At 41.1% G+C, this 27613-nt stretch overlaps 1 protein-coding gene across 1 annotated transcript in view; it reads right to left on the bottom strand.

Moving 5' to 3' along the window:
• Positions 1-27613, bottom strand: part of CSMD1 (CUB and Sushi multiple domains 1) — a 2061198-nt gene that overhangs the window by 1328423 nt on the left and 705162 nt on the right. The window contains exon 4 of the mRNA XM_044291097.1: positions 10530-10724. Within this exon, the coding sequence (XP_044147032.1) occupies positions 10530-10724 (195 nt within the window). The remainder of the gene's footprint in view (positions 1-10529; positions 10725-27613) is intronic.

The following is a 27613-nucleotide window of genomic DNA, read 5'->3' on the forward strand; positions in this document are numbered from 1 at the left end:
ATAGATGTCTACAGAACCTGTTCTATTAAATGCATATACAAGTAGAGCAACCCCCCCTTCCCCCTGTAGAGTGGAGAAGGTATCAGCAGTAAGTTTGTGTTGACGTCACTTATTAATTTGTCCTTCCTCTGCCCTTCCTCTGATCCGTCAGAACAATAACCCACAAAAAATGGATCCTGTCTGTGGAGCATACGCCTTCACTCGGTCAGCATTAGCTCAAAAATCCATCAGTATTGCTAATGCCCCAAAAAAAAAAACAAGAGTGGATCTAAAATAGAGATGACACGTGAATGGAATATTTGCATGTCTTCTGTGTTTTGTACCCACTCCTGCTTTTGACTACCAAATCATAAGGCAATTCTGATGGGAGCAGGCTTTACAGCTACTACATATACAGGATCCATTGTGTGTCTCATTTTTCCTTCCTTCTGACAGATCAGAAGAAAGGTCAAATAAATGATTATGTTTGCCTGGCCGAAAGGCAAAATAGTGGCCCGGTCATAAAGTGGGGAGGTTGGGAACAGCATGAGAAATCCACAAAGTGGACCTATAACATAGTGTTCAGGTGGAAGCAGCATGACAAGACCATAGAGTGGCACAACGACAGAGTCTGGAGGTGGCAGCAGCATGAGTAGGCTGCAGAGTGGCACAATGACAGAGTAAGTGTGGAGGTGTCAGCAGCATGAGTAGGCCAGAGTAGCATTACGATGAGAGATTGTTGAGGTGGCAGCAGAATGAGAAGGCCACAGAGTGGCACCACAAAAATGTGTGGAGGTGTCAGTGGTATGAGGAGACCACAAAGTGGCCCAATGACAGAGTGTGGAAGTGGCAGCAGCAACATCAGGAGGAGGCCTCTGAGTGGCACAATGACCAAGTATGGAGTTGGCAGCAGTATGAGGAGGCCGCCCAGTGCCACAATGACAGAGTCTGGAGTTGGCAGTAGCATGAGGAGGCTACAGAGTGGCACGAAGACAAAGTGTGGAGGTGTCAGCAGCATGAGGAGGCCACAGAGTGGCATACTGACAGAGTCTGGATTTGGCAGCAGTATGACGAGGCCACTGAGTGGCACAATGACCGAGTCTGGAGTTGGCAGCAGTATGAGGAGGTCAGTAAGTGGCACAAAGACCAAGTCTGGAGTTGGCAGCAGTATGAGGAGGCCACCGAGTGATATAATGACAGAGTGTAGAGGTGGCGGCAGCAGCAGCATCAGGAGGAAGCCACAGAGTGGCACAATGACAGAGTCTGTAGGTAGCAGCAGTATGAGGGGGCTGCCGAGTGGTACAATTACAGAGTCTGGAGTTGGCAGCAGCATGATGGGGCAAAGAGCAGCCCAATGACAGAGTTCGGAGGCGGCAGCAGAAGCAGCATCAGGAGGATACCACAGAATGGCAAGGTGACATAGTGTGGAGATTGCAGTAGCAGCAACAGCATCACGATAACACAGAGTGGCAAGGGGACATAGTGTGGAGATTGCAGTAGCAGCAGCAGTATTAGTATACCACAGAATGGCAAGGTGACATAGTGTGGAGATTGCAGAAGCAGCATCAGGATACCACAGAGTGGCAAGGTGAGATAGTGTGTAGATGGCAGTAGCAGCAGCAGCAGCAGCAGCAGCAGGATACCACAGAGTGGCAAGGTGACAGTGTGGAGATGGCAACAGCAGTAGCATCAGGATATCACATATGGTGACGCTGCATATGTTGACGCAAGGCTGTGGTGCCAACATTGGCATAATGGCCACTCTTCACCTTCTACCCACATATTCTACATATGGCCATGTTAACCTCCTCCGGCGGCTTAACAAAAAACTGCCACACAGCCGAGTAGGGTATGTTCATCCCAACAGTCCGCACTGACTGACTGCTACTGCCCCTGCTTCCGTGAACCCCTGCACAACCATTTCCCAGGCAGGTAGGCTGCTGAGTAGCAGTTGGTCTACCACGGGCACGTTTGGCTCCCGACCTCCCACTGCTGCCACCCTGCTGACTTCAAGCCAAGCTTTCAATACATATAACCACCGACGTGAACTGAGAATATATTTTTCTTTTTGTACTGAAATAGGCCACTAAATGGTTTCAACACATATAACCGCCGATGTGAACTGAGAATATATTTTTCTTTTCATACTAAAATAGGCCACTAAACGCTTTCAACACAAATAACCACCAACGTGAACTGAGAATATATTTTTCTTGTTGGACTGAAATAGGCCGCTAAACACTTTCAACACATAACTGCAGAAGTGAACTGAGAATATATTTTATTTTTGTACTGAAAAAGGCCGCTAAACACTTTCAACACAAATAACCGTCAAAGTGAATTGAGAATATATTTTTCTTTATGTACTGAAATAGGCTACTAAATGCATTCAACACAAATAACCGCCAAAGTGAACTGAGAATATATTTTTCTTTTTGTACTGAAATAGGCCACTAAACGCTTTTAACACATATAACCGCCGGGAAGAACTCAGAATATATTTGTCTTATTGTACTGAAATAGGCCACTAAACGCTTTAAACACAAATAACCGCCGACGTGAACTGAGAATATATTTTCATTTTGTACTGAAATAGGCCTCTAAATGATTCCAACACATATAACTGCCCACGTGAGCTTAGAATATATATTTTTGGATGCTAAAATAGGCCACTAAATGCTTTCAACACAACAGCTGAAGTGAACTGAGAATCTATTTTTTTTTGTATTGAAATAGGCTACTAAATGCTTTCAACACATATAACCGCCAAAGAAAACTGAGAATATATTTTTATTTCTATACTGAAATAGGCCACTAAACGCTTTCGCCACATATAACTGCAAAAGGGAACTGAGGCCCATAAACGCTTTTAGCAGAAATAAATACACCAGTAAAGTGTGTATATATTTTTCTTTCTGTACTGAAATAGGCCATTAAATACTTTTGCCACAAATAAGTGCACCAGCGATGTGTGTATATATTTTTCTTTCTGTACGCTTTCAACACATATAACTGTAGAAGTGAACTGAAAATATATTTTTCTTTTTCCACAGATATAAGCCACTAAAGGCTTTTCAGCATAGCACTTGCACCCCTCGAACAAATTATTGGAATGGCAGAGCTGTATAACTATTTGTATCCCCAAATATTCTTTCCCTGCACCTGTAAATCGCTTTTCTAGCACTGTCCCTTGTGCCTTCTGATGTCTATCTCTGCACTAAGTTGCTGTGAAATAATTCCTCCCTATCCTTTCCCTGCGCTTATAAATAGTTTTTTTCAGTTTCTTTGTATGCAATTAGGTTTTTCCTATTGCTTTCCCTAGTGCCTTCTCACGTCTGTCCCTGTAATCAGAACGCTGGAAAATGGCAGAATCTAAAATGGCTGCCGTATTTATAGGGCTGTGACATCAAAGGGGTGGCTGGCTGCTGATTGGCTGCATGGTTCCTTGCCCCATATCCTCAGTCCTCACACGTGTAGCCACCATTTTAGGAAAATTGTGATTTGTTGCAAATCAAATTTTTCCAGAAATTCTGATCGAATTCCACTTCATCAGCTTTGATTCTCTCATCTTTAGTCAAAATCACAAATAAATTTGAAAACTCAAAACAATATGCCTTTAACATATATGCACAACAAGATAAAAGGAAAAAAATGAATGGAGTGGAACTAGGAGTCAATGCTCAATGCTTATGACAAAACAATAAGAAATCATCTGAATGAAAGTAGAAAAGCCAAATAAAAACCAGCACTAATACCTAAAGAGCCAAAAACAAGGTTACAGTGGGTGAAAGAGAAGTATAACTTTTGCGCAAACCAATAAATATACACTTATTGCATTTTTTTATCAAAGACATGTAGAACAATAAATTTAGAGAAAAATTTATAGAGGAATTTATTCGAAAAAATGTATTAAAAAAATTTACAACAGAAAGTGAAAAATTTCAATTTTTGGCAAAAAATTTCGGTCAAGTTCAATTAATAAATAAAAAAGTAAAAATGTCAGCAGCAATGAAATACCACCAAATGAAAGCTCTATTAGTGAGAAGAAAAGGAGGTAAAAATTCATTTGGGTGGTAAGTTGTATGACCGAGCAATAAACCGTGAAAATAGTGCAGTGCAGAATTGTAAAAAGTGGTCTGGTCATTAAGGGGGTTTAAGCTATGGGGGCTGAAGTGGTTAAGCAGTTCTCCAAACCTATTGAATTCCAAAAGCTTAACTTGAATAAATTAGGAAGAAGGCCCCAAATAAATGTTTAGTTACTTTTATAAATAAACCTGTTTGATCATAAAAAAATAATTAAGATTATTTCTATGCTGTATAGGTTCCAGTTCTTTAAATATATCTAGCTTCAATTAGATGTATTCAGCTTTGGGATGAATATCTTTAAAGGGATTTTCCAGGCTCCTGATATTGATGACCTGACCTTAGAATAGATCATTAATGTCCAATCAGTGAAGGTCCAAACTGGCAAAACCACCAATCAGCTGTTCCATGCAGCCTCTGAAACCAGAACTTTGCATGACACAGGAAGCACAGGTCAGTTTAATGTGATAGAATACTGCAGTTCAACTCCCATTGAAGTGGATGGAAACTAAGCTGTAGTAACTCAGTGTGGCCAGTATACCAAAAGCTGCAGGGAACAGCTGATTGGTGGTGGTGCCTGGTTTGAGATATTCACTGAATAGATATTAATTATGAGGATATCAGGCACCTAGAAAAGCCTTTTAAGTTGCCTACTGGTGATCTAAATATTGGATGTAGCAATTTCATACGTACAGCATAAAAATGACTAAATTCTTAAAACCAAGTTTACATTTTCATAAATCTAAAATAAGGCAGAACTTTCTCTCAAGATTATGCATTGTTTTCCTAACCCCCATAAAAATAAGAGGTTTGCACTTTCTTAAACTGTCAATTAAGTTTTTCATTTTTCAAGTTGCACAGACCAAACCTTGCAGCATTTATTAAAAACAAAGACCACCATATATTTTGGCTAGCACCTTGCTAACAGAATAAAAAAACTCTCTCTTCAAAAACTTCAAGATGCAATATTCACACCACTCAAGGGATGTCCACAATAACAGTCATTGATTTTGTTCTCCCTGATATGCAAATAATTTAACTTCACCGTAAAGCCAAAACAGAAGTAACTCTATAAGATATTATATGCCCTTGATGGTGTTTTGTGGACATTTCTTTTATTTCCTCATGCACAAACTCAAACCTTTTTTTATTTCTTATCACCAGTTGTAAGGCTTCCTTTTTATTGTTTTACATTTTAAATAGCATATTATTACTATACCTGTCGCAAAGTTTTTTTTAAGTTTATGTTTTGAAATCTAAGATACTAATTTAACAGTATTAATTTAATAGTATTAATAGTGACATCATCACAATATCTTTTTCTTATATTTACTAATGTTCACCATTTGAAATGTGCCAATCAATAAGCTGTTTTTTAGCTAAATTTTCAACTTTTTACCTTTGAAAAAAATATTTAATAGCATGTTTTATTTTCATGTTTTTCTTTATGTACTTCAAGTTTTATTTTTTTGTTAACTAACATATTTTTCTGTATAAATAACCAGACAGATGTTTTCATTGTAAAAATGTTTGCACAGTTCATGGGTTCATTGCCAACACCCCAATAGCATACATACTGCTGAAAACAGTGAGGAATGACCCATTTTTTCTAAAACCAGTTTTGATTTAAGAAATACTGCAATAAGGTCATTATTATACCTTATTATTGAACACTTTGAATATTACTGAAAGATACCTTTCAGCAAACAAACTTTAGGGCAGTAAACACAATTATTATACCTGTGTTATTAAATGTGTTATATATTACCTCAAGATACCATTAAGTATTATAGCAAAAGCCCCATTATTATACTTGTTTTATTGAACGCACTGTATTTTACTGCAAAATAATGTTTTGTTATAGCCAACACATTTTACTGCAAAAACTGCATTATTGCCATTATAAATTGTCAATGCCAGTATCCAGTGTGTTTGCAGAAGGGGATGCATATTTAATTGCACCTCTGTCTTTAAATTACAGAAAAAAAACACTAGCAATTCTGCTAGTGTTGTTTAATAATCTGTTTACCAAACCCATGACTTATAGACCTCATAATAAAATGTTTAGAAAATTGAAAGGTGAAAAATAAAAGACTCATACCGTCTCATCCAAGAGCCAGAACGTGGCTAGTAGTGCAAAAAGGAGTAGCATCACGAGCTGTCCGAACAGTAGTAGTAATTATAGTTTTTTGCGGATCCACGGTTTTCAGACCGCAAAAGACGGAACGGTCGTGTGCATGAGGCCTAATTATGAATGTGGCAGCAGTTGAACAAGATGCACACAGTGATATATTAGACCGCCCCTTTAATTCTAAGGCGCAGTAAGACTTTGTATAAAATAACAGATTAACTGACTTCAGTGGAACAAGATGCACATGGCGATTACACTTAACCTATAGCGTCCTTACTGTCTCCCTATTCTCCTTCTCCAATATTAATCTATTTATTTTCAGCAACACTGTCCCTAGCACATAAACACTTCTCACCTGTCTCCCTATGCTCAGCTCATAGTGAAATGGCAGAGACCGTGCTGGATTGGGTTTTATAGGGCTTTGACATCAAATGGGATGGCTATCTACGGATTGGCTGGCTGCATAACATTATTGGTGATCTCGCATTCCTGAGCTACTTATTTTTACTTTATAACATGTGTAGCCCCCATTTTCGGGAAAAAATAATATTTGTTACCACGAAGTGCAGGAATTTTGGATTCATGGTGAATTGAATTTTTCCTAAACTTTAGATCGAATCCTGCTTTGGATGCTTCAATTTTCTCTACACTAGTTTTAATTCAAAGTAGAAGCCTGGAAATTTTAGATATTATCACTATGCTGCCACTGGAGGTTTTGGAAGCCAATTTAAGCACTTCTAGAAAATTTTATTTCAAGTCACAAATATATACATAAATATTTATCTATAGAGATTTTTATTTTTGGCACATAATATGTCCCCCAAATTATAAAACCTCTGGGGACAGCATAGCTGCTTCCTTTTTTTGAATGCATAAGGCACATGGAGCTCAATGCACCAAAGAAAGGAGAAGACAGAAATGGTTATAAAGCACTTCTGTCTTCTGCTTAATTGCAGGAGCTTTAATACTGCACCGTGCTCCCGATGAAAGCCCAGTACTTAAAATTGTACCTGGGTGAAATATTCAGCAAGTCTAATTGTCCATAAAGAGCAAAGTTTTTTAAGTATTGTATTTTGGGTAATCATCTACAGTCAGGTCCATAAATATTGGGACATCGACACAATTCTAACATGTTTGGCTCTATACACCACCACAATGGATTTGAAATAAAAGAAACAAGATGTGCTTTAACTACAGACTGCCAGCTTTATTTTGAGGGTATTTACATCCAAATCAGGTGAACGGTTTAGGAATTACAACAGTTTGCATATGTGCCTCCCACTTGTTAAGGGACCAAAAGTAATGGGACAGAATAACAATCATAAATCAAACTTTCACTTTTTAATACTTGATTACAAATCCTTTTAGAGTCAATTACAGCCTGAAGTCTGGAACGCATAGACATCGCCAGACGTTGGGTTTCATCCCTGGTGATGATCTGCTAGGCCTCTACTGCAACTGTCTTCAGGTCCTGCTTGTTCTTGGGGCATTTTCCCTTCAGTTTTGTCTTCAGCAAGTGAAATGCATGCTCAATCGGATTCGGGTCAAGTGATTGACTTGGCCATTGCATAACAGGTCAATTGATTGACTTGGCTATTGCATAACATTCCACTTCTTTCCCTTAAAAAACTCTTTGGTTGCTTTTGTAGTATGCTTTGGGTCATTGTCCATCTACACTGTGAAGCGCCGTCCAATGAGTTCTGAAGCATTTGGCTGAATATGAGAAGATAATATTGCCCGAAACACTATAGAATTCATCCTGCTGCTTTTGTCAGCAGTCACATCATCAATAAATACAAGAGAACCAGTTCCATTGGCAGCTATACATGCCCACGCCATGACACTACCACCACCATGCTTCACTGATGAGGTGGTATGCTTAGGATCATGAGCAGTTCCTTTCCTTCTCCATACTCTTCTCTTCCCATCACTCTGGTACAAGTTGATATTGGTCTCATCTGTCCATAGGATGTTGTTCCAGAACTGTGAAGGCTTTTTTTTAGATGTGTGGCAAACTCTAATCTGGCCTTCCTGTTTTTGAGGCTCACCAATGGTTTACATCTTGTGGTGAACCCTCTGTATTCACTCTGGTGAAGTCTTCTCTTGATTGTTGACTTTGACACACATACACCTACCTCCTGGAAATTATTCTTGATCTGTCCAACTGTTGTGAAGGGTGTTTTATTCACCAGGGAAAGAATTCTTTGGTCATCCACCACAGTTGTTTTCTGTGGTCTTCCGGGTCTTTTGGTGTTGCTGAGCTCACCGGTGTGTTCCTTCTTTTTAAGGATGTTCCAAACAGTTGTTTTGGCCACGCCAAATGTTTTTGCGATCTCTCTGATGGGTTTGTAATGTTTTTTCAGCCTAATGATGACTTGTCTCACTGGTAGTGACAGCTCTTTGGATCTCATCTTGAGAGTTGACAGCAACAGATTTCAAATGCAAATAGCACACTTGAAATAATTTCTGGACTTTTATCTGCTCATTGTAATTGGGATAATGAGGGAATAACACACACCTGGACATGGAACAGCTAAGAAGCCAATTGTCCCATTACTTTTGGTCCCTTAACAAGTGGGAGGCACATATGCAAATTGTTGTAATTCCTACACCGTTCACCTGATTTGGATGTAAATACCCTCAAATTAAAGCTGACAGTCTGCCATTAAAGCACATCTTGTTTGTTTCATTTCAAATCCATTGTGGTGGAGTATAGAGCCAAAAATGTTAGAATTGTGTCAACGTCCCAATTCTTATGGACCTGACTGTATAAGAATTGAGCAATTCATTGCAAATATATTCTACTACACTATTTTAATTATCACAGTTTGTTCTTCCTATGTCACGGTCTAAAGTAAAATAATGCTGTTTATTTTGGTCACTACAATCATGCACATGCCACAGATGAAAAACCTATCAAATGTTCGGTTTTCAAACATGATAAATTACTTTTATAATTGAAAGTGCACCACATACCTTTCACAGACTTCAAAATTAATCTATTTTTCAATTTGACAGTGTTGAATAAAATCATAGTCATTTTATTATTTCGGATAGATAATTCGAGGTGCTAAAACTAAAACGTTTATTGGTAAGCACAAAATATATTAGAGAAGGGGATTAATTAAGGGAATACTACGTTGTACTAAAAGGGCTGACAACTACTTCATAAGCTCTGCTTCTACTGACTACAGCAGCGCGTCCTGGCTCAATGTGTTTCCTCTAATCAAGATTCATCTGGAGCTATATTGGCTGCTTGAAAATATAGAGAGCATCAGCTGTCCCACCAACATGGTGACAGCTTCGGCGCTAGTTCGTCCATGAAGCGACGGCTGAGCGCACTTCTTTTTAAGGAAGAGGCCCCTCCCACCATATGACGCAGGGACTCCATGCAGACGAATAGCGGGCCTGTCAGCTCCCGGCACCACAATCGTGTGCATGCAATGAGGGATGCCCACTGTCAGGTATGTGAAAAAGTAATAGAGTTCGGCTGAACTAGCGCCAACAGCTCTCTATATTTTCAAGCAGCCAATATAGCTCCTGATAAATCTTGATGAGATCAAACGTGTCGAGCCAGGATGCACTGCTGTAGTCAGTAGAAGCAGAGCTTATGAAGTAGTTGCCAGCCCGATTAGTACAGCATAGTATTTGCTTCATCTTTCATGTAAACCAAATACCAGACAGATGAACTAGGGTCTCCTCTGCAATTTCCATATATGGGGTCTATACAAATTTTCTACTGGATACCCATGTGGATCTAGACTAATAGGCTTGTGTACCTTTGCACTGAAACCATAGGTGTTTGTTTGTATTGGCACACCGTCGTTTGCTTCTCCTCCCCCGTATCTAAGGGGCTGTAATTGGCTTTGGTTTCAGCAAAGTGTGGCATTTGGCTGTCTATCATTTCACTCCCTGGACCGGTATGTGGAGTGTTTTAAGTTTATGATACACTCCAGGCTCAGTGTTTGGAAACGTTAATAGCCTAAAATATATATTCCCCTTGTGGTACTAACAGGAGGGTGGTGACATTATAGGCACACATAGTTCACCTGATACACTCAAAACCTATGTATTAAAGTCCTCTGAGTGCGGTCTCTGTGTATTCACCACACATGGGAATTTTTAAAGGATACATGAATTTCCTTCTAATCTTTTTTAGTGCATACCAATAAACTTTTTAGTTTTAGCGCCTCCATTTATCTATCCGTGATTTTTTTCTATCCCAGAGACGTAATACCCTTATTACCTGTATTGTCCGTGAATCGTTAATTTTATTATTTGCCAAATAAACTATAGGTGAAAAGCATTGAATGCTCTGTGTATAGGTCTCTCTTACCTCTGCAAAATGGTGATGGAAAATCCCATGAAGCTCCATTTCCTGGACTTACAATACATGTCAGGATAGAATGGCCCTCAAGAATATAACCAGCAATACAATTATACCGAATCTTGTCTCCAATATTGAATCTTGTTCCATGTAGAATCCCTTTAATTATTTCTCCAGGATTTCCACAAGTATGACTTGGCAACACTAAAAGGGAGGACAGTAAACAACAGTTAATCGATAACTTTTTTGACCAGAAGGATGGCCAAGTAATATGTAATTAATATTTTAATTTTCTGTCTAAGCAGTAGACGGAACAGAAGAAGTACAGCAAATTGATCTTACATTAGATTTCAACTGAAAAATAATAATAAAAATGATGGAACCTTAAGCCTGGAGAGACAAAAAAATGTGAACAGTGTTTTCCATGTATGGATCCATATTTAAGAAATAGCACACGGAGATTAGAAACTTAGTAGTGTGTTTTTTTGTTGTTGTTTTTTGTGTATTCATTACTTGGCAATTTACTTTCTTTTATCTATTTATTAACCAACTCCAGACATTTAATGGGATTGTCTTAGAATAACTACCAGAATGCCCATCGAAAGTGTTTGACGCTGGTGGTCACAAATGCTTAGCAGGTCATTCCTGCCACCAAAATCTTCTTGTGCTCAAGAGATAAAGTGATTACTATTAGGCCCCTTTCACACAAGCGTGACTGATTAGGTCTGGATGCATTCAGGGTGCGTTCAGGGAAACTGGCACCATTTTGAAAGCAAGTTCAGTCAGTTTTGTCCGCGATTGTGTTCAGTTGTTCAGTTTTTAATGCGTTTTTAACGCGCGTGATAAAAAACTGAAGGTTTACAAACAACATCTCTTAGCAACCATCAGAGAAAAATGCATAGCATCCGCACTTGCTTTCTGATGCAATGCGTCTTTCACACAGCCCCATTCACTACTATGGGGCCAGGGCTGAGTGAAAAACGCAGAATAAAGAACATGCTGCGATTTTCATACAATGCAGAAGTGATGCATGAAAAACAATGCTAAAAAAAAAAAATCATTGAAATGAATGGGTCCGGATTCAGTTCGGGTGCAATTCGTTCAGGTCACGCATTGCACCCGCGTGGAATTTAACAGTGACCGCCTCTTTAACAGTAACGTCCACAGTGTCCGACCCTTTAATGATGACCTCCACAGAGCCCCCCTTTAACAGTGACCTCCACAGTGCCCGCCCCTTTAATAGTGACCATCACAGTGTCCGCCCCTTTAACAGTGACCTCCACAATGCCCACCCCTTTAACAGTGACCTCCACAGTACCCACCCCTTTAACAGTGACATTCATAGTGCCCTCCCCTTTAATAGTGACCTCTGCAGTGCCTGCCCCTTTAACAGTGATCTCCACAGTGTCCGCCCCTTTAACAGTGAACTCCACAGCGCCTGTCCGTTTAATAGTGGCGACTGGCCCCATGTATGTAGCAGTGTAGTTTTGCCATCATACATCATATGACTGAATATTTAAGGACCTACGAACTGCTAAAACCTGTGATCAGTTGTTATGACAACCTGGAGTAGGACCTGTGAGCTTCTTTTGGCTAATAAGGAACATGTGACTGTATAAATGGCAGTTCGGATTTAAGTGAAAGGCTTGTTGGCTTCCATTGGCTAATGCAGGTCATTTTTGGGGAATATCTCAGGAACAGTAAGTCCTAGAGAGCTGAGACCCGGTCTAAAACCTGATGTACCTGTGTGCCAAATTTGGTGAAGATCAATCCAGTCGTTTGGTCGCCCATAAAGAACGTCCAGACAGACAGACGTCTAGACAGACAGAAACTCATTTTTATATATATATATATATATATATATATATATATGATACAAAGGACCCGGCTTCGCACAGGTATATTTTATCTATTTAATTTTATGTTTCCGTGTGTCGTAAAAAGATATTGAAAGTTTCCTCGATAACAGTAACCACTACAGTACCCTCCCCTTTGACAATTACCTCGACAGTGCCCGCCCCTTTAACATTGACTGCAGTGGCCACCCGTTTAACATTGACCTTCAGAGTGTCCTCCCCTTTAACAGTGCCTGCCCCTTTAACAGTGACCTCCAAAGTGCCTGCCCCTTTAATAGTGACCTCCACTTTAGCCTTGACCATCCCTTTAACAGTGACCTTCATAGTGGCTCCCCTTTTAACAGTGACCTTCAAAGTGCCCGCCCCTTTAACAGTGACTTTCTCAGTGACTGCCCCTTTAACAGTGACATTAACAGTAACCGCCCCTTTAACAGTGACTTTCACAGTGACTGCCCCTTTAACAGTAACTTTCACAGTGACCACCCCTTTAACAGTGACTTTCACAGTGACCGTCCCTTTAACAGTGACTTTCACAGTGACTGCCACTTAGAAAATTCATAATACTATAATTTCCACACGTACACACTCATTTATTTCAAGCTGATATCTACCCATCCACTCATAAAGGAAGATCATACTCTAGTAACCACAGGTATAGAAAATTAAACAAATGACATAGACATGAAGAATAACTGTGGACCCACTGTATAAAAATATTGATTCATTTTTGGCATACAGTGACATATCTTAAGCACATGGCATTCCCATAATAAATGTTATGTAAACATGAACACCATTTTCATGCAAGAATTGTGGCACATTTAGCTTAGTTAATCTCACCCATAGTCTTTTCAAAGTTCATTATAGGATGCAATACTAAAAAAATGTTTACTATGCTTTAGATATTCTGGTACACAGTCATACCTATTGTGTTCACACTCACATCAAGGTCAGATACAGTACTTCCACTGTGCCTAAACATGCAATAAAACCCACAAGATGAAAGCTTGCTGTACCCCAGAGAAGTCCCAGTTTTATAGTGTTTTGTACCTGTTTGCAGAGAGACTTGGTATACAATTAATGATATATCCCTAGGAAACTGAGTGTTACTTGTTTACATGGACATTCATTGTGTTAACACAGGACACATCTCCAGAGTAATCCCTGAGAAGAGGTTTTCTTTTATCATCTTAAAATAGTTAAAATGAATCATATACTGCATCTGTTACTAGCAACATTTAAAAATGAAATGTTCAGTGCCAAAATTCCAACTCTAGCATTGATGGCTTACTGTATAGTTAACTCTATGTAATTGCCTTCTGAAGCATCCTATATTCTTGTGTGAATAAGGGAAATGTACCCGATGTGCCAGTCGCAATAGTAACATTGATAAAAACTGTGGATCAATAACTACCTACATCGATTAAAAATGAATAAGTGCTGATTATAAATCTTAACAAAACTATGGAGACATCAAGGTACTCTTTATGTGTCACTACTAACCGCTGCACCCACGAAGGATTTTTAGTTTTTGCATTTTTGTTTTTCACTCCCTGCCTTTCAAGGGCCATAATTATTTTATTTTTCCATTCACATAGCCGTATGAGGGCTTGTTTGCAGGACAAGTTTCTATTTCTAATTCCATCATTTAATATAGCATACAATGTAGTTGAAAACTCGTATGGAATTGTTAAAAAAACGCAATTCCACCACCGCTTTATGGGTTTTGTTTTTCTTTCCCTTTATAGTAAAACTGACCTGTTATCTTCATTCTCTTGGTTAGTATGATTAAAACAATATTACATTTGTATAGTTTTGCTGAAAAAAATAGAAACCTTGAAAAAATATATTTCTTCTTTTCATTCTATATATCCCTATAACTTTCTTTGTAGCTATGGCTATGGAGCTATTTTTCTTTTGTGGGGCAATCTGTAATTTTCATATCATTGATAACATTTTGGGTTGTGTATGAAATTTAGATAATTTTTTTTCAATTTTTTTGGGGGTGGAGCAACTAAAAACAGCGTATTTTTGCAAAATGTAGCCTGGTTGGATGTTTTTCTTCGTAAGAAAAGGCTTTCATCTTGCCACTCTACCCCATAGCTCAGACATATGAAGAATACGGGAGATTGTTGTCACATGTACCAGACAGCCAGTACTTGCCAGAAATTCCTGCAGCTCCTTCAATGTTGTGTAGGCTTCTTGGTAGCCTCCCAGACCAGTTTTCTTTGCGTCTTTTCATCAATTTTGGAGGGACGTCCAGTTCTTGGTAATGTTAATGTTGTGCCATATTTTCTCCACTTGATAACTGTCTTCACTGTGTTCCATGGTATATCTAATGCCTTGGAAATTCTTTTGTACCTTTCTCCTGACTAATACCTTTTAACAATGAGATCCCTCTGATGCTTTGGAAGCTCTCTGTGGACCATGGCTTTTGCTGTGGGATGCGACTAAGAAAATTTCCGGAAAGACCAACTGAGCAGCTGAACTTTATTTGGGGTTAATCAGAGGCACATGATGGCAGGTGTATGCTGACTCCTATTTAACATAATTTTTAATGTGATTGCTTAATTCTGAACACAGCTACATCCCCAGTTATAAGAGGGTGTGCACACTTATGCAACCACATTATTTTAGTTTTTTTTCTTCCCTCCACCTAAAAGATTTCAGTTTGTTTTTCAATTGAGTGGTACAGTTTATATGTCACATTAAAGGTGGAAAAAGTTCTGAAAAGATTTATCTTTCTCTCATTTTTTTTACATCACAGAAACCTGACATTTTTTACAGTGGTGTGTAGACTTTTTATATTCACTGTGTGTATATATCTATATCTATATATATATATATATATATATATATATATATATATACAAAGGGAAAAATGGCGGCACTGGCTGCACTAGGAAAAACGGGTGCACGTTCCTGGGGAATCGACCTCTCACCCCAACCAATATATCCAGAAAAAGGACGGCACTCCAGCAGGATGAAAGTGATAAACTTCTTTTAATCGACCATACGGTGCAACGTTTCGGCTCAACTGAGCCTTTCTCAAGCAAAGGTACAAATCAGGTGAAGGCAAATATAAAGACTGAATCAAATCATGTGATCTCACCACACCCAGTGGGCGTGTTACAAAAGTGACAATTGCACAAACAATATAATACACAATACAGGTGTCAGATAAGGCAAATTAAAAAATTACATGCATCAGGTATTAGCACATCTGGCTATAAATACATCAATCCAACATACATGTATAAAATTTGCATATGTGAACGGGCGGATCCACAAGACAGACACATAGAAAGTGTGAACAGTCTGTGGATGCGTCCAGTGAGTATATAAAAAAACCAACCGAGGGAGGAGCGAAGGGATGAACCGGAAGATACATATTATCGGCGAGGGGTCCCAACTATGCGATCAATGAGCACTATGCACATAACACTGGACAGGAGCGGCGTGACTTCAATCAGGGGGCGGTGGCAGCTGGAAGACGCCGAAGCATCATCAGGGACAGCCTCCGCTCTTGCGTCATTGCAGCGTCACACGAATCAGCCTTGGTGCGTTGCGGCGCATGCCCAGTATGTATCCAGTCTCGGGACGCCATCTTGGAGACTGGAATATTGCCATTCCCCTGAATTCCGACACCAGACCTGTTATATTCGGATATCGCGACTCAGACTAGTACAGACAGACCTGGGACCAGATCGTCTACATACTATGTATTGACCACAGCCCACCAACATCATAGAAACCACGATGTGGAGGACTGTGTTGATCAAAGCTGTCTGGTTGCGCTCATATCCAAGAGGGCTCTCCTCCGGCAGGTCCCCAGGTGTCTCAGGGAGCAAATCTGTAACGGGGATAGAAAAAATAGCACCTGCACCATAATGGCCCAAAATAATCCCCCAACGCACACCGCGTCCAATGAAAAAATTATATATGTGAAACAACATAGTTTAAAAAAAACCTTTCTCAAAAAGAACCGCATAGTTGTTGGCAGTATCACCCTGCCATGTAGAACAATGCTTCCGCTTCATCCGTAAATTCCATCCCTCAGAATAATGGGTGCAAGTGAACTGTGAAGAGAAGAATTTCTTGAGGTGGCACATCCGGTCACTCCGGTGATCTATGTGCTACCCAAGATTCACAAGACCCTCATTGATCCCCCGGGGCGTCCTATCGTCTCGGGGTCAGATTCTATCTTCAGCAACATAGCCATCTTTCTGGACAAAGTACTGCGAGATTTCTCCACGGGTGGGTCTTCCTACATCCAGGACACATCAGATTTCCTGGTGAAATTACGGGACACTGATGTATCTCAAGTGGATACATTGATACTGGCATCATTCGATGTCACATCACTCTACACGTCTATAGTACATGAGAGTGGTGTCCAGGCGGTCAGGAGAATGCTCACGAGGTCATCCTATACCTCACATGCCTCTGATTTCATTATTGATTTGCTCAACATTGTCCTTTATCACAATTATTTTCTTTTTAAGGATGTCTATTATTTGCAACAGCGGGGCGTGGCCATGGGGTCACACGTGGCCCCTACTTATGCGAATATCTTCATGCGGTGCTATGAGGAGGATGTCGTCTATTTGTCCCACCACTTCAGTCATGTGCTGAGGTGGTGGAGATACATCGACGACATCTTCCTCATATGGACAGGTAGCGAGGCGGAGCTGGTTGAGTTTCATGCTTTTTTGAACAGTCATGACTCCAATTTACAGTTCACCCTCGTCTATTCCAAAAAGGATGTTCAGTTCTTGGATACCAGGGTTGTGTTCAATGAAGGTGTGTTGTACACTCAACTGTACACTAAACCCACAGATACCAATACCTTCCTGTGCTATAACAGCTCTCACCCGAGGAGCATGGTTCGGTCGCTTCCTTTCTCACAGTTTTTGAGGGTTAAACGTGTTGTTTCCGATGAACAGGAGTCCAACGTGTCCCTGGAGTCCATGGCAAAGAGGTTTTGTGATAGGGGGTACCCGAAACAACTATTGGAACAACACATGGTCAGGGCACGTGGTTTTGATAGAGATACTCTGCTGTCCCAGCGTAAGACCGTACAGAAAACAGCTAGGATTCCTTTTGTATCTATCTACAATGAACTTAGCTCATCTATCAATAAGGTCATTAGGAAGCACTGGGGTCTCCTTGGGACTTGTTTCAAGGAGATACCGGAGTTTCAATGTCCACCGCTATTTTCTTACCGTCGTTCAAGAAATCTCCGTGACCAGTTGGTCAAGGCCGACATTGGCTCCAAGGGGCCATCCAGACAGACTGCACTTACGCAGCCAGGCTTGGGGTGTTTCCCCTGCCTGGGGTGCGTCAATTGCAGGTATATCCGGAAGGGAAAAACATTCATTCATCCCCTCACGGGTGAACCCCATAATATTCTGTTTCACTTGACTTGCAACTCCAGCTACGTTATTTATGTACTTTCCTGTCCGTGCAATCTACTCTATGTGGGTGAGACGACGACAGATCTTAAGACCCGCCTGAACAACCATCGCTTGAGTATCCGGAAGAAACGCCTTGATCTACCGGTCTCTAAGCATTTTTCTGAGGCTGGGCACAGGGAAGGTGATCTGAAAGTTTGGATCATCGACCATGTGCCGCAGCCCAGACGTGGCGGGGATAGGTCTAGGATACTTAAACGTAGGGAACTAGGTTGGATCCATAGGCTCAATAGCCTCAGACCAAATGGATTAAACGTAGAATTCAACTTTGGGGAGGTTGTGTGAGGGCTGGCTTGCCCCCAGTGTCTAGCAGGTTGTGTTGCGATTAGGGATGAGCGAACTCGAACTGTATAGTTCGGGTTCGTACCGAATTTTGGGGTGTCCGTGACACGGACCCGAACCCGGACATTTTCGTAAAAGTCCGGGTTCGGGTTCGGTGTTCGTCGCTTTCTTCGCGCTTTTGTGACGCTTTCTTGGCGCTTTTTGAAAGGCTGCAAAGCAGCCAATCAACAAGCGTCATACTACTTGCCCCAAGAGGCCATCACAGCCATGCCTACTATTGGCATGGCTGTGATTGGCCAGAGCACCATGTGACCCAGCCTCTATTTAAGCTGGAGTCACATAGCGCCGCCCGTCACTCTGCTCTGATTAGCGTAGGGAGAGGTTGCGGCTGCGACAGTAGGGCGAGATTAGGCAGATTAACTCCTCCAAAGGACTTGATTAACTGATCGATCTGCAGCTGTGGATCATTGAGCTGCTGATCCTCAATTGCTCACTGTTTTTAGGCTGCACAGACCGTTTGTCAGTCTCATTTTTCTGGGGTGATCGGCGGCCATTTTGTGTCTTGTGGTGCGCCAGCACAAGCTGCGACCAAGTGCATTTAACCCTCAATGGTGTGGTTGTTTTTTGGCTAAAGCCTACATCAGGGTGAAGCTGTCACACCAAGTGCATTTAACCAGCAATAGTCTGTTCATTTTTTGGCCATATACAAAATCAGGGGCAAGCTGCGCCTGTCACCAAGTGCATTTAACCCTCAATGGTGTGGTTGTTTTTTGGCTAAAGCCTACATCAGGGTGAAGCTGTCACACCAAGTGCATTTAACCAGCAATAGTCTGTTCATTTTTTGGCCATATACAAAATCAGGGGCAAGCTGCGCCTGTCACCAAGTGCATTTAACCCTCAATGGTGTGGTTGTTTTTTGGCTAAAGCCTACATCAGGGTGAAGCTGTCACACCAAGTGCATTTAACCAGCATTAGTCTGTTCATTTTTTGGCCATATACAAAATCAGGGGCAAGCTGCGCCTGTCACCAAGTGCATTTAACCCTCAATGGTGTGGTTGTTTTTTGGCTAAAGCCTACATCAGGGTGAAGCTGTCACACCAAGTGCATTTAACCAGCAATAGTCTGTTCATTTTTTGGCCATATCCCAGTCTAATTCTGTCACTAAATCCATACCGGTCACCCAGCGCCTAAATACTAGGCCTCAAATTTATATCCAGCTAAATCTGTCCCTAGTGCTGTAGCTGGGCGAGTTATTTAGTGTCCGTTCAAGCACATTTCTTGTTCTGGGTTGAAATACAATTCCCAATTTAGCAATTTCATAATTTAGTGGTTCCTGCTATATCAGAGCTATTTGAAATCTATCCCAAAAAGGGTATATAATATTGAAGGTGCACATTGGGTCATTCAGAATAACTTCACACACACCCGCTACTGTGTATTTCCAAGTCTAATTCTGTCACTAAACCCATACCTGTCACCCAGCGCCTAAATACTAGGCCTCAAATTTAAATCCCTCTAAATCTCTCGTTACCCACCGCTGTACTGTTGTTGCTGGGCAAGATATTTAGTGTCCGTCACAGCACATTTTTTGTTCTGGGTTGAAGTACAATTCCCAATTTAGCAATTTCATAATTTAGTGGTTTCTGCTATATCAGAGCTATTTGAAATCTATCCCTAAAAGGGTATATAATATTGAAGGTGCACATAGGGTCATTCAGAATAACTTCACACACACGCTTCTGTGCATTTCCAAGTCTAATTCTGTCACTAAATCCATACCGGTGACCCAGCGCCTAAATACTAGGCCTCAAATTTAAATCCCTCTAAATCTCTCGTTACCCACCGCTGTACTGTTGTTGCTGGGCAAGATATTTAGTGTCCGTCAAAGCACATTTTTTGTTCTGGGTTGAAGTACAATTCCCAATTTAGCAATTTCATAATTTAGTGGTTCCTGCTATATCAGAGCTATTTGAAATCTATCCCAAAAGGGTATATAATATTGAAGGTGCACATTGGGTCATTCAGAATAACTTCACACACACCCGCTACTGTGTATTTCCAAGTCTAATTCTGTCACTAAACCCATACCTGTCACCCAGCGCCTAAATACTAGGCCTCAAATTTAAATCCCTCTAAATCTCTCGTTACCCACCGCTGTACTGTTGTTGCTGGGAAAGTTATTTAGTGCCCGTCAAAGCACATTTTTTGTTCTGGGTTGAAGTACAATTCCCAATTTAGCAATTTCATAATTTAGTGGTTCCTGCTATATCAGAGCTATTTGAAATCTATCCCAAAAAGGGTATATAATATTCAAGGTGCACATTGGGTCATTCACAATAACTTCACACACACGCTTCTGTGCATTTCCAAGTCTAATTCTGTCACTAAATCCATACCGGTCACCCAGCGCCTAAATACTAGGCCTCAAATTTATATCCCGCTGAATTTGAATACAATACATTGGGCCAAATAATATATTTGTTGTTGTGGTGAACCATAACAATGAGAAAAACATCTAGTAAGGGACGCGGACGTGGACATGGTCGTGGACATGGTCGGACATGGTGGGTGACGTGAAGCCTCATTCTCTGCTATGACATGAAGACTGATTCTCTGCTGACATGAAGCCAGATTGTCTGTTACGGGACCTCTCTCCTCTGCCTGGGTGCCGGGGCCTAAATATCTGAGAATGGACTGTTCCAGTGGTGGGTGACGGGAAGCCAGATTCTCTGCTATGGAACCTCTCTCCAATTGATTTTGGTTAATTTTTATTTATTTAATTTTTATTTTAATTAATTTCCCTATCCACATTTGTTTGCAGGGGATTTACCTACATGTTGCTGCCTTTTGCAGCCCTCTAGCCCTTTCCTGGGCTGTTTTACAGCCGTTTTAGTGCCGAAAAGTTCGGGTCCCCATTGACTTCAATGGGGTTCGGGTTCGGGACGAAGTTCGGATCGGGTTCGGATCCCGAACCCGAACATTTCCGGGATGTTCGGCCGAACTTCTCGAACCCGAACATCCAGGTGTTCGCTCAACTCTAGTTGCGATGTCTTCTGTGCACACACTGAGAGTATGTACTCATTTTAATTTCTCCTTTTTTTTTTCTTCTCTTCACAGTTCACTTGCACCCATTATTCTGAGGGATGGAATTTACGGATGAAGCGGAAGCATTGTTCTACACGGCAGGGTGATACTGCCAACAACTATGCGGTTCTTTTTGAGAAAGGTTTTTTTTAAACTATGTTGTTTCACATATATAATTTTTTCATTGGACGCGGTGTGCGTTGGGGGATTATTTTGGGCCATTATGGTGCAGGTGCTATTTTTTCTATCCCCGTTACAGATTTGCTCCCTGAGACACCTGGGGACCTGCCGGAGGAGAGCCCTCTTGGATATGAGCGCAACCAGACAGCTTTGATCAACACAGTCCTCCACATCGTGGTTTCTATGATGTTGGTGGGCTGTGGTCAATACATAGTATGTAGACGATCTGGTCCCAGGTCTGTCTGTACTAGTCTGAGTCGCGATATCCGAATATAACAGGTCTGGTGTCGGAATTCAGGGGAATGGCAATATTCCAGTCTCCAAGATGGCGTCCCGAGACTGGATACATACTGGGCATGCGCCGCAACGCACCAAGGCTGATTCGTGTGACGCTGCAATGACGCAAGAGCGGAGGCTGTCCCTGATGATGCTTCGGCGTCTTCCAGCTGCCACCGCCCCCTGATTGAAGTCACGCCGCTCCTGTCCAGTGTTATGTGCATAGTGCTCATTGATCGCATAGTTGGGACCCCTCGCCGATAATATGTATCTTCCGGTTCATCCCTTCGCTCCTCCCTCGGTTGGTTTTTTTATATACTCACTGGACGCATCCACAGACTGTTCACACTTTCTATGTGTCTGTCTTGTGGATCCGCCCGTTCACATATGCAAATTTTATACATGTATGTTGGATTGATGTATTTATAGCCAGATGTGCTAATACCTGATGCATGTAATTTTTTAATTTGCCTTATCTGACACCTGTATTGTGTATTATATTGTTTGCTCAATTGTCACTTTTGTAACACGCCCACTGGGTGTGGTGAGATCACATGATTTGATTCAGTCTTTATATTTGCCTTCACCTGATTTGTACCTTTGCTTGAGAAAGGCTCAGTTGAGCCGAAACGTTGCACCGTATGGTCGATTAAAAGAAGTTTATCACTTTCATCCTGCTGGAGTGCCGTCCTTTTTCTGGATATATATATATATATATATATATATATATAGCCATCCATATTTGGATATTCAAACATCTGAACAATAATTTAATAGAATGTAATTAAGACATAATTAAGAGGCTGTCCTCACAATTGGGCATATAATACACAATAGATAGATAGATAGATAGATAGATAGATAGATAGATAGATAATAGACAGATAAGAGATAGATAGATACATAGATTATAGGCAGATAGCTCAGAAAAAAATTGCAATAAGTTGTAAATAACCAAATATATGCTTTAAAAAGTTGTTTTTCTTTTCATTTGACCAATGTTCTTAATATTGTACTTTATGTTCTATGACTAAGTATTATCAGCATAAAATAAATGTGAACATTTAGAATTGTAACTTCAGCATACTTGACTGCCTGGCATTTTTTTTTTATTTGTAATTCATGTTAAAATCAGCATTCATTTAAGTAGCATAAAATAATCAATGTATAAAAAAGTGTACATGCAGTATATTATTAAAACTGAAACAAAATTCAGTTATGATAAAATTGGTATCAGTCAAGTGGTGGTAGAGCTGTCTAAGCCTGGTCCTACATGGCAATTTTGGCATTATAATTGCATGGCCAAAGATTGCAGCATTTCAATACAAATGTACTGTATATCACAGTGTACTGAAAGTAAATGTGGGTGCTCTGCAACTTGCAAGTTTTCATGGCTTTGGCCTGAAAGTTATAAGGAAACCTGCAAGATTCCTTGCGACTGCCGGATAGCGGCTGCAACAAATTGCTTAAATACACATATACCAAGGTTTCAATTGTAAGTAGTTTGGTTCATACAAAATTAACATTAAAAAATAAAAAAATGGTGTTCAAAGTTAATACTTTGGGAAGCTGATTTTGTGCAGCTGGGATTGATATCTTATGAATCTGACACACAAAAATGCACTGTACAATTCAGATGAAATGTCAGCACAATTTCCACACACAATGATTGGTGCGATTTTGGTTTATTTAATTAATTTGTTCCATTCACAGTTCAATATATTCAGCTGCTAGTAACCAGTGTCTCATACAGTTCTCAGGCCATGACAGAACAATTTTATATCAGCACCACATCTGGTGGCCAACTTATTAATATGGCAAGTATTTAGTAAATTGTAATCCATTCCACTAGCAGTGTATTTTGCACATACACTTCCAAAACCTACGCTACTGTACGTGTAACGTACTTTCAAGCATATATCGCATTTAAAATAATGAAGGCGAGCAGTAAGGGACGGGGCAGTGGCGTGATGCTGATAATGCACACAGAGGCCATGGCCTGCTGCCAGAGCACAAGAAAAACAATCATCCAAGATACCTAGCTCGATGTCCCAGTTTGCAGGGCGGCACAAGACACCACTCTTGAAGTCAGACCAGTGCGACCATGTGGTTGGTTGGATTGCAGCAGATGTTTCCAGTCGGTTAAGCACCACCCTGTCTTCTGCCAAATCCAGTTTCAGTAGCCAGGAGTCTGGTCAACACAATCCTCACTCTCATCCTCCTTACTCCCACCTTTTAAAGTCTGGCCAAACAAGTGATCCCACACTTGGATATTCTGAGGACCTCTTTTTATCTCCATTTCTTGATTTGGCCCTCTCGCTAATCATGCTTGAAGAGGGACATGAGATCTTGTGCCCTAATTCCCAAACTCTTGAACATCCACAGTCACAAGAACATGACGGTGGGGAACTGCAATTAGTGTTTAATGAGGTGGATGATGATGAGATACAGTTGCCAATAAGTCAACTTCAATTACTGTCTAAAGAGGTTGATGAAGAGGATGAGACACAGTTGTCAATCACTGAGGTTGTGGTTAGGTCAACAAATCAGGAGGATGATCAGAGTGAGGAAGTGGAAGAGGATGTGGTGAACAATGTGGTCATTGACCTAACCTGGGAAGCTGGAAATCTGAGTGAGGACAGCAGTACAGAGGGGGAGGGATCTGCAGCACTGCAACAGGCTGGAAGAGGCAGTGGGGTGTAAAAAAGGGAGAAGGTGGGCCACACCACACAGGCTCGCATCTGTTCCATGGAGCAATCCCTCGCATAAATCTCACTTGATTAGGGGTAGATGTTCCGCAGTATGTTGCTTTTTTGAGAACAGTGCGGACGACAAAAGAATAGTAGTTTGCAACCTGTGCCATACGAAAATGGGCCAGGGTGTGAACACTAGTAACCTTACCAACACTAGCATGATCCGCCACATTGCATCCAAGCACCATGATAAGTTGGGAGAACGCCGGGTCAACAATCTGTGTCTGCGGGTCACATAACTGCCTCCTCTTCCTCTGTGTTACGTGCTGGCCAATCCCCTGTCAAAGGGACAGGCCTGAATGCCTCCCATAAGTCCCAGCACAGCGTGCAAATGTCCTTATCCCAGGCATTTGAATGCAAGAGCAAATACCCAGCCACCCACAGGCCATAGCACTAAATGCGCAACTTTCAAAATTACTGGCCCTGAAAATGTTGCCATTTAGGCTTCTGGGCACTGAGGCCTTCCGCAGCCTGATGTCAGCGGCCATCCCGCGTTACGCAGTCCCCAGCTGCCACTATTTTTCACGGTGTGCCATGTCCACCTTACTACAACATGTGTCCCGTAACAGCACCTGTGCCCTGACCAACGCAGTTACTGGGAAGGTCCACTTAACCACGGGCACATGGACAAGGGATGCTGGGGTAGGTCGAGCACCCGAACATCCCAATGTTTCCGGCTCGAGCACTACGGTGCTTGAGAAACACTACATATGACATGATTAAAAAAATTAAGGGGAATCTGTCACCAGTGACCTCTATATCCAACTCTATATCCAACTATTTGCATAGACACATAGTTGTTGTTTTCCTGATGATTAAAAAAAATCATTCTTTTTCTTAATACAAAAATTATCCCATTGGTGAAATGAGGGCATCACTATTGCTTCTTGCACCCAAGCTCTGCTCCTTTCTGGTGGAATGAAGTTCATGAGGAATGGAGTTCATGAGGAGACATGAAGTACAGAGAGGACAGTCTGTGGTAATGTTTTACTCAGGGGTCAAGTCCTGGGAAAAAAAAGTGTGGGAACTCACCCAAGATCCACTGCAACCCCCCCCCCCCCTCCAAAAAATAAAAAAGCACAGAAAATCTAGCATGCTGTAATTTGTGTCGCTGCGGACTAAAAAATAAATTAAAAAAATAGCACTTTTAGAAAAGTTTGTCCTGGGATTCGATCTCATGACCTCTACACAGCAGAAGCAAGGCATATGCCCTCACAGCTATGAAAGCTGTCTAGCTTGCTACTTAAAAAAAATATATATATCAGACTTCTACTGTAGGTAACTTTGCCCACTGTGTATGGATGTAGCAGAGCTGGGTGTGTTGGGGCAGCTGTCATGTGTATGGTTGTACACTAGGTATCAGTACACAAGGTATCAGTAGAAGTATCAGAAAAAGAAAAAAAAACACTTTTAGTTTGTCCTGGGATTCGAACTCATGACCTCTACACATTACAGGCAAGGCATTTACCCTCACAGCCATAAAAGCTGTTGAGGTAGTTGCTTAAAAAAAAAAACTAAGACTTCTACTTATACCTAGTGTACTGATACCTAGTGTACAACCATACACATGACAGCTGCCCCAACACACCCAGCTCTGCTACATCCATACACAGTGGGCAGCTGTCATGTGTATGGTTGTACACTTGGTATCAGTAAACTAGGTATCAGTAGAAGTCTTATAAAAAAAAAAAAAACACTTTTAGAAAAGTTTGTCCTGGGATTCGAACTCATGACCTCTACACATTACAGGCAAGGCATTTACCCTCACAGCCATAAAAGCTGTTTAGGTAGTTGCTTAAAAAAAAACCTAAGACTTCTACTTATACCTAGTGTACTGATACCTAGTGTACAACCATACACATGACAGCTGCCCCAACACACCCAGCCCTGCTACATCCATACACAGTGGGCAGCTGTCATGTGTATGGTTGTACACTTGGTATCAGTAAACTAGGTATCAGTAGAAGTCTTATAAAAAAAAAAAAACACTTTTAGAAAAGTTTGTCCTGGGATTCGAACTCATGACCTCTACACATCAGAGGCAAGGCATTTACCCTCACAGCCATAAAAGCTGTCAAGGTAGCTGTTTTAAAAAAATAAAAATAAGACTTCTACTTATACCTAGTGTACTGATATCTAGTGTACAACCATACACATGACAGCTGCCCCAACACACCCAGCTCTGCTACATCCATACACAGTGGGCAGCTGTCATGTGTATGGTTGTACACTAGATATCAGTACACTAGGTATAATTAGAAGTCTTATATTTTTTTTTTTTTTTTTTTTTTTTTTAAGCATTTACCTAGACGGCTTTCATGGCTGTGAGGGTAAATGCCTTCCTCTGATGTGTAGAGGTCGTGAGTTCGAATCCCAGGACAAACTTTTCTAAAAGACATTCTAAATGATCTCGTAGTGAAGGAGATGATGTCATTAGGGGGCGGGGCGCCATGAGAGGAGTCGCAGGCAGCGGCACCGCACAGACAGCTTCCTCTCAACTGAAGCCGCCCCTCCTCCCTTAACCTGCCCTGCACAGTGCGCTCCGTCTCCCCCTGTGAATCTGATTCAGCCGTGTTCTCCTGGCTTGAGGCTGAAAGGGAACGGCGTTCCTGCCATGAAAAAAGTGCAGGAACGCCGTTCCCATGCGTTCCCCCTCCACTCGACCCCTGGTTTTACTGTGGTAATGGAGACTGCATACAAGTGCTGTTGCTCATTATCCACATCCCCACCCTCCTCTCTGTACTTCATGTCTCCTCGTGAACATTCCTACATAAATTCAGCTGAAGATCTTATCAGCTATATTCAGAATTATAATCCCTGACAAGTAGAGCACAGAGGAGGCTAAGGCAGCTCTTGAGCTCAGTGTTGTGAAGTGTATGATTAGAACAGGTTTTGCGTGCACATAATAGGACAGCGGCCATTTGGTTTATCCTGTTTGCTTCCTAGAAAAAAAACAAAAAACAAGCCATTATAACTAATGAAAGGTATTTGGTGATACCTTTATGGTGACATTACAAAAGTAAAGCCAATAATCATGGTATTTCAGTTGTAAAGACATTTAAAGATCTGTCAAAGCAAAAAGTAGCAAATACATAGCTGGAATTTTAAAATTTCTAATACATCTTTAAATTATAAGTAAGGGTCCTTTTAAATGGGGCTAAAATATGGCCTATCATCAGAAACAATTG

This window comes from Bufo gargarizans, chromosome 4 (assembly GCF_014858855.1).
Source record: "Bufo gargarizans isolate SCDJY-AF-19 chromosome 4, ASM1485885v1, whole genome shotgun sequence".
NCBI lineage: Eukaryota > Metazoa > Chordata > Amphibia > Anura > Bufonidae > Bufo > Bufo gargarizans.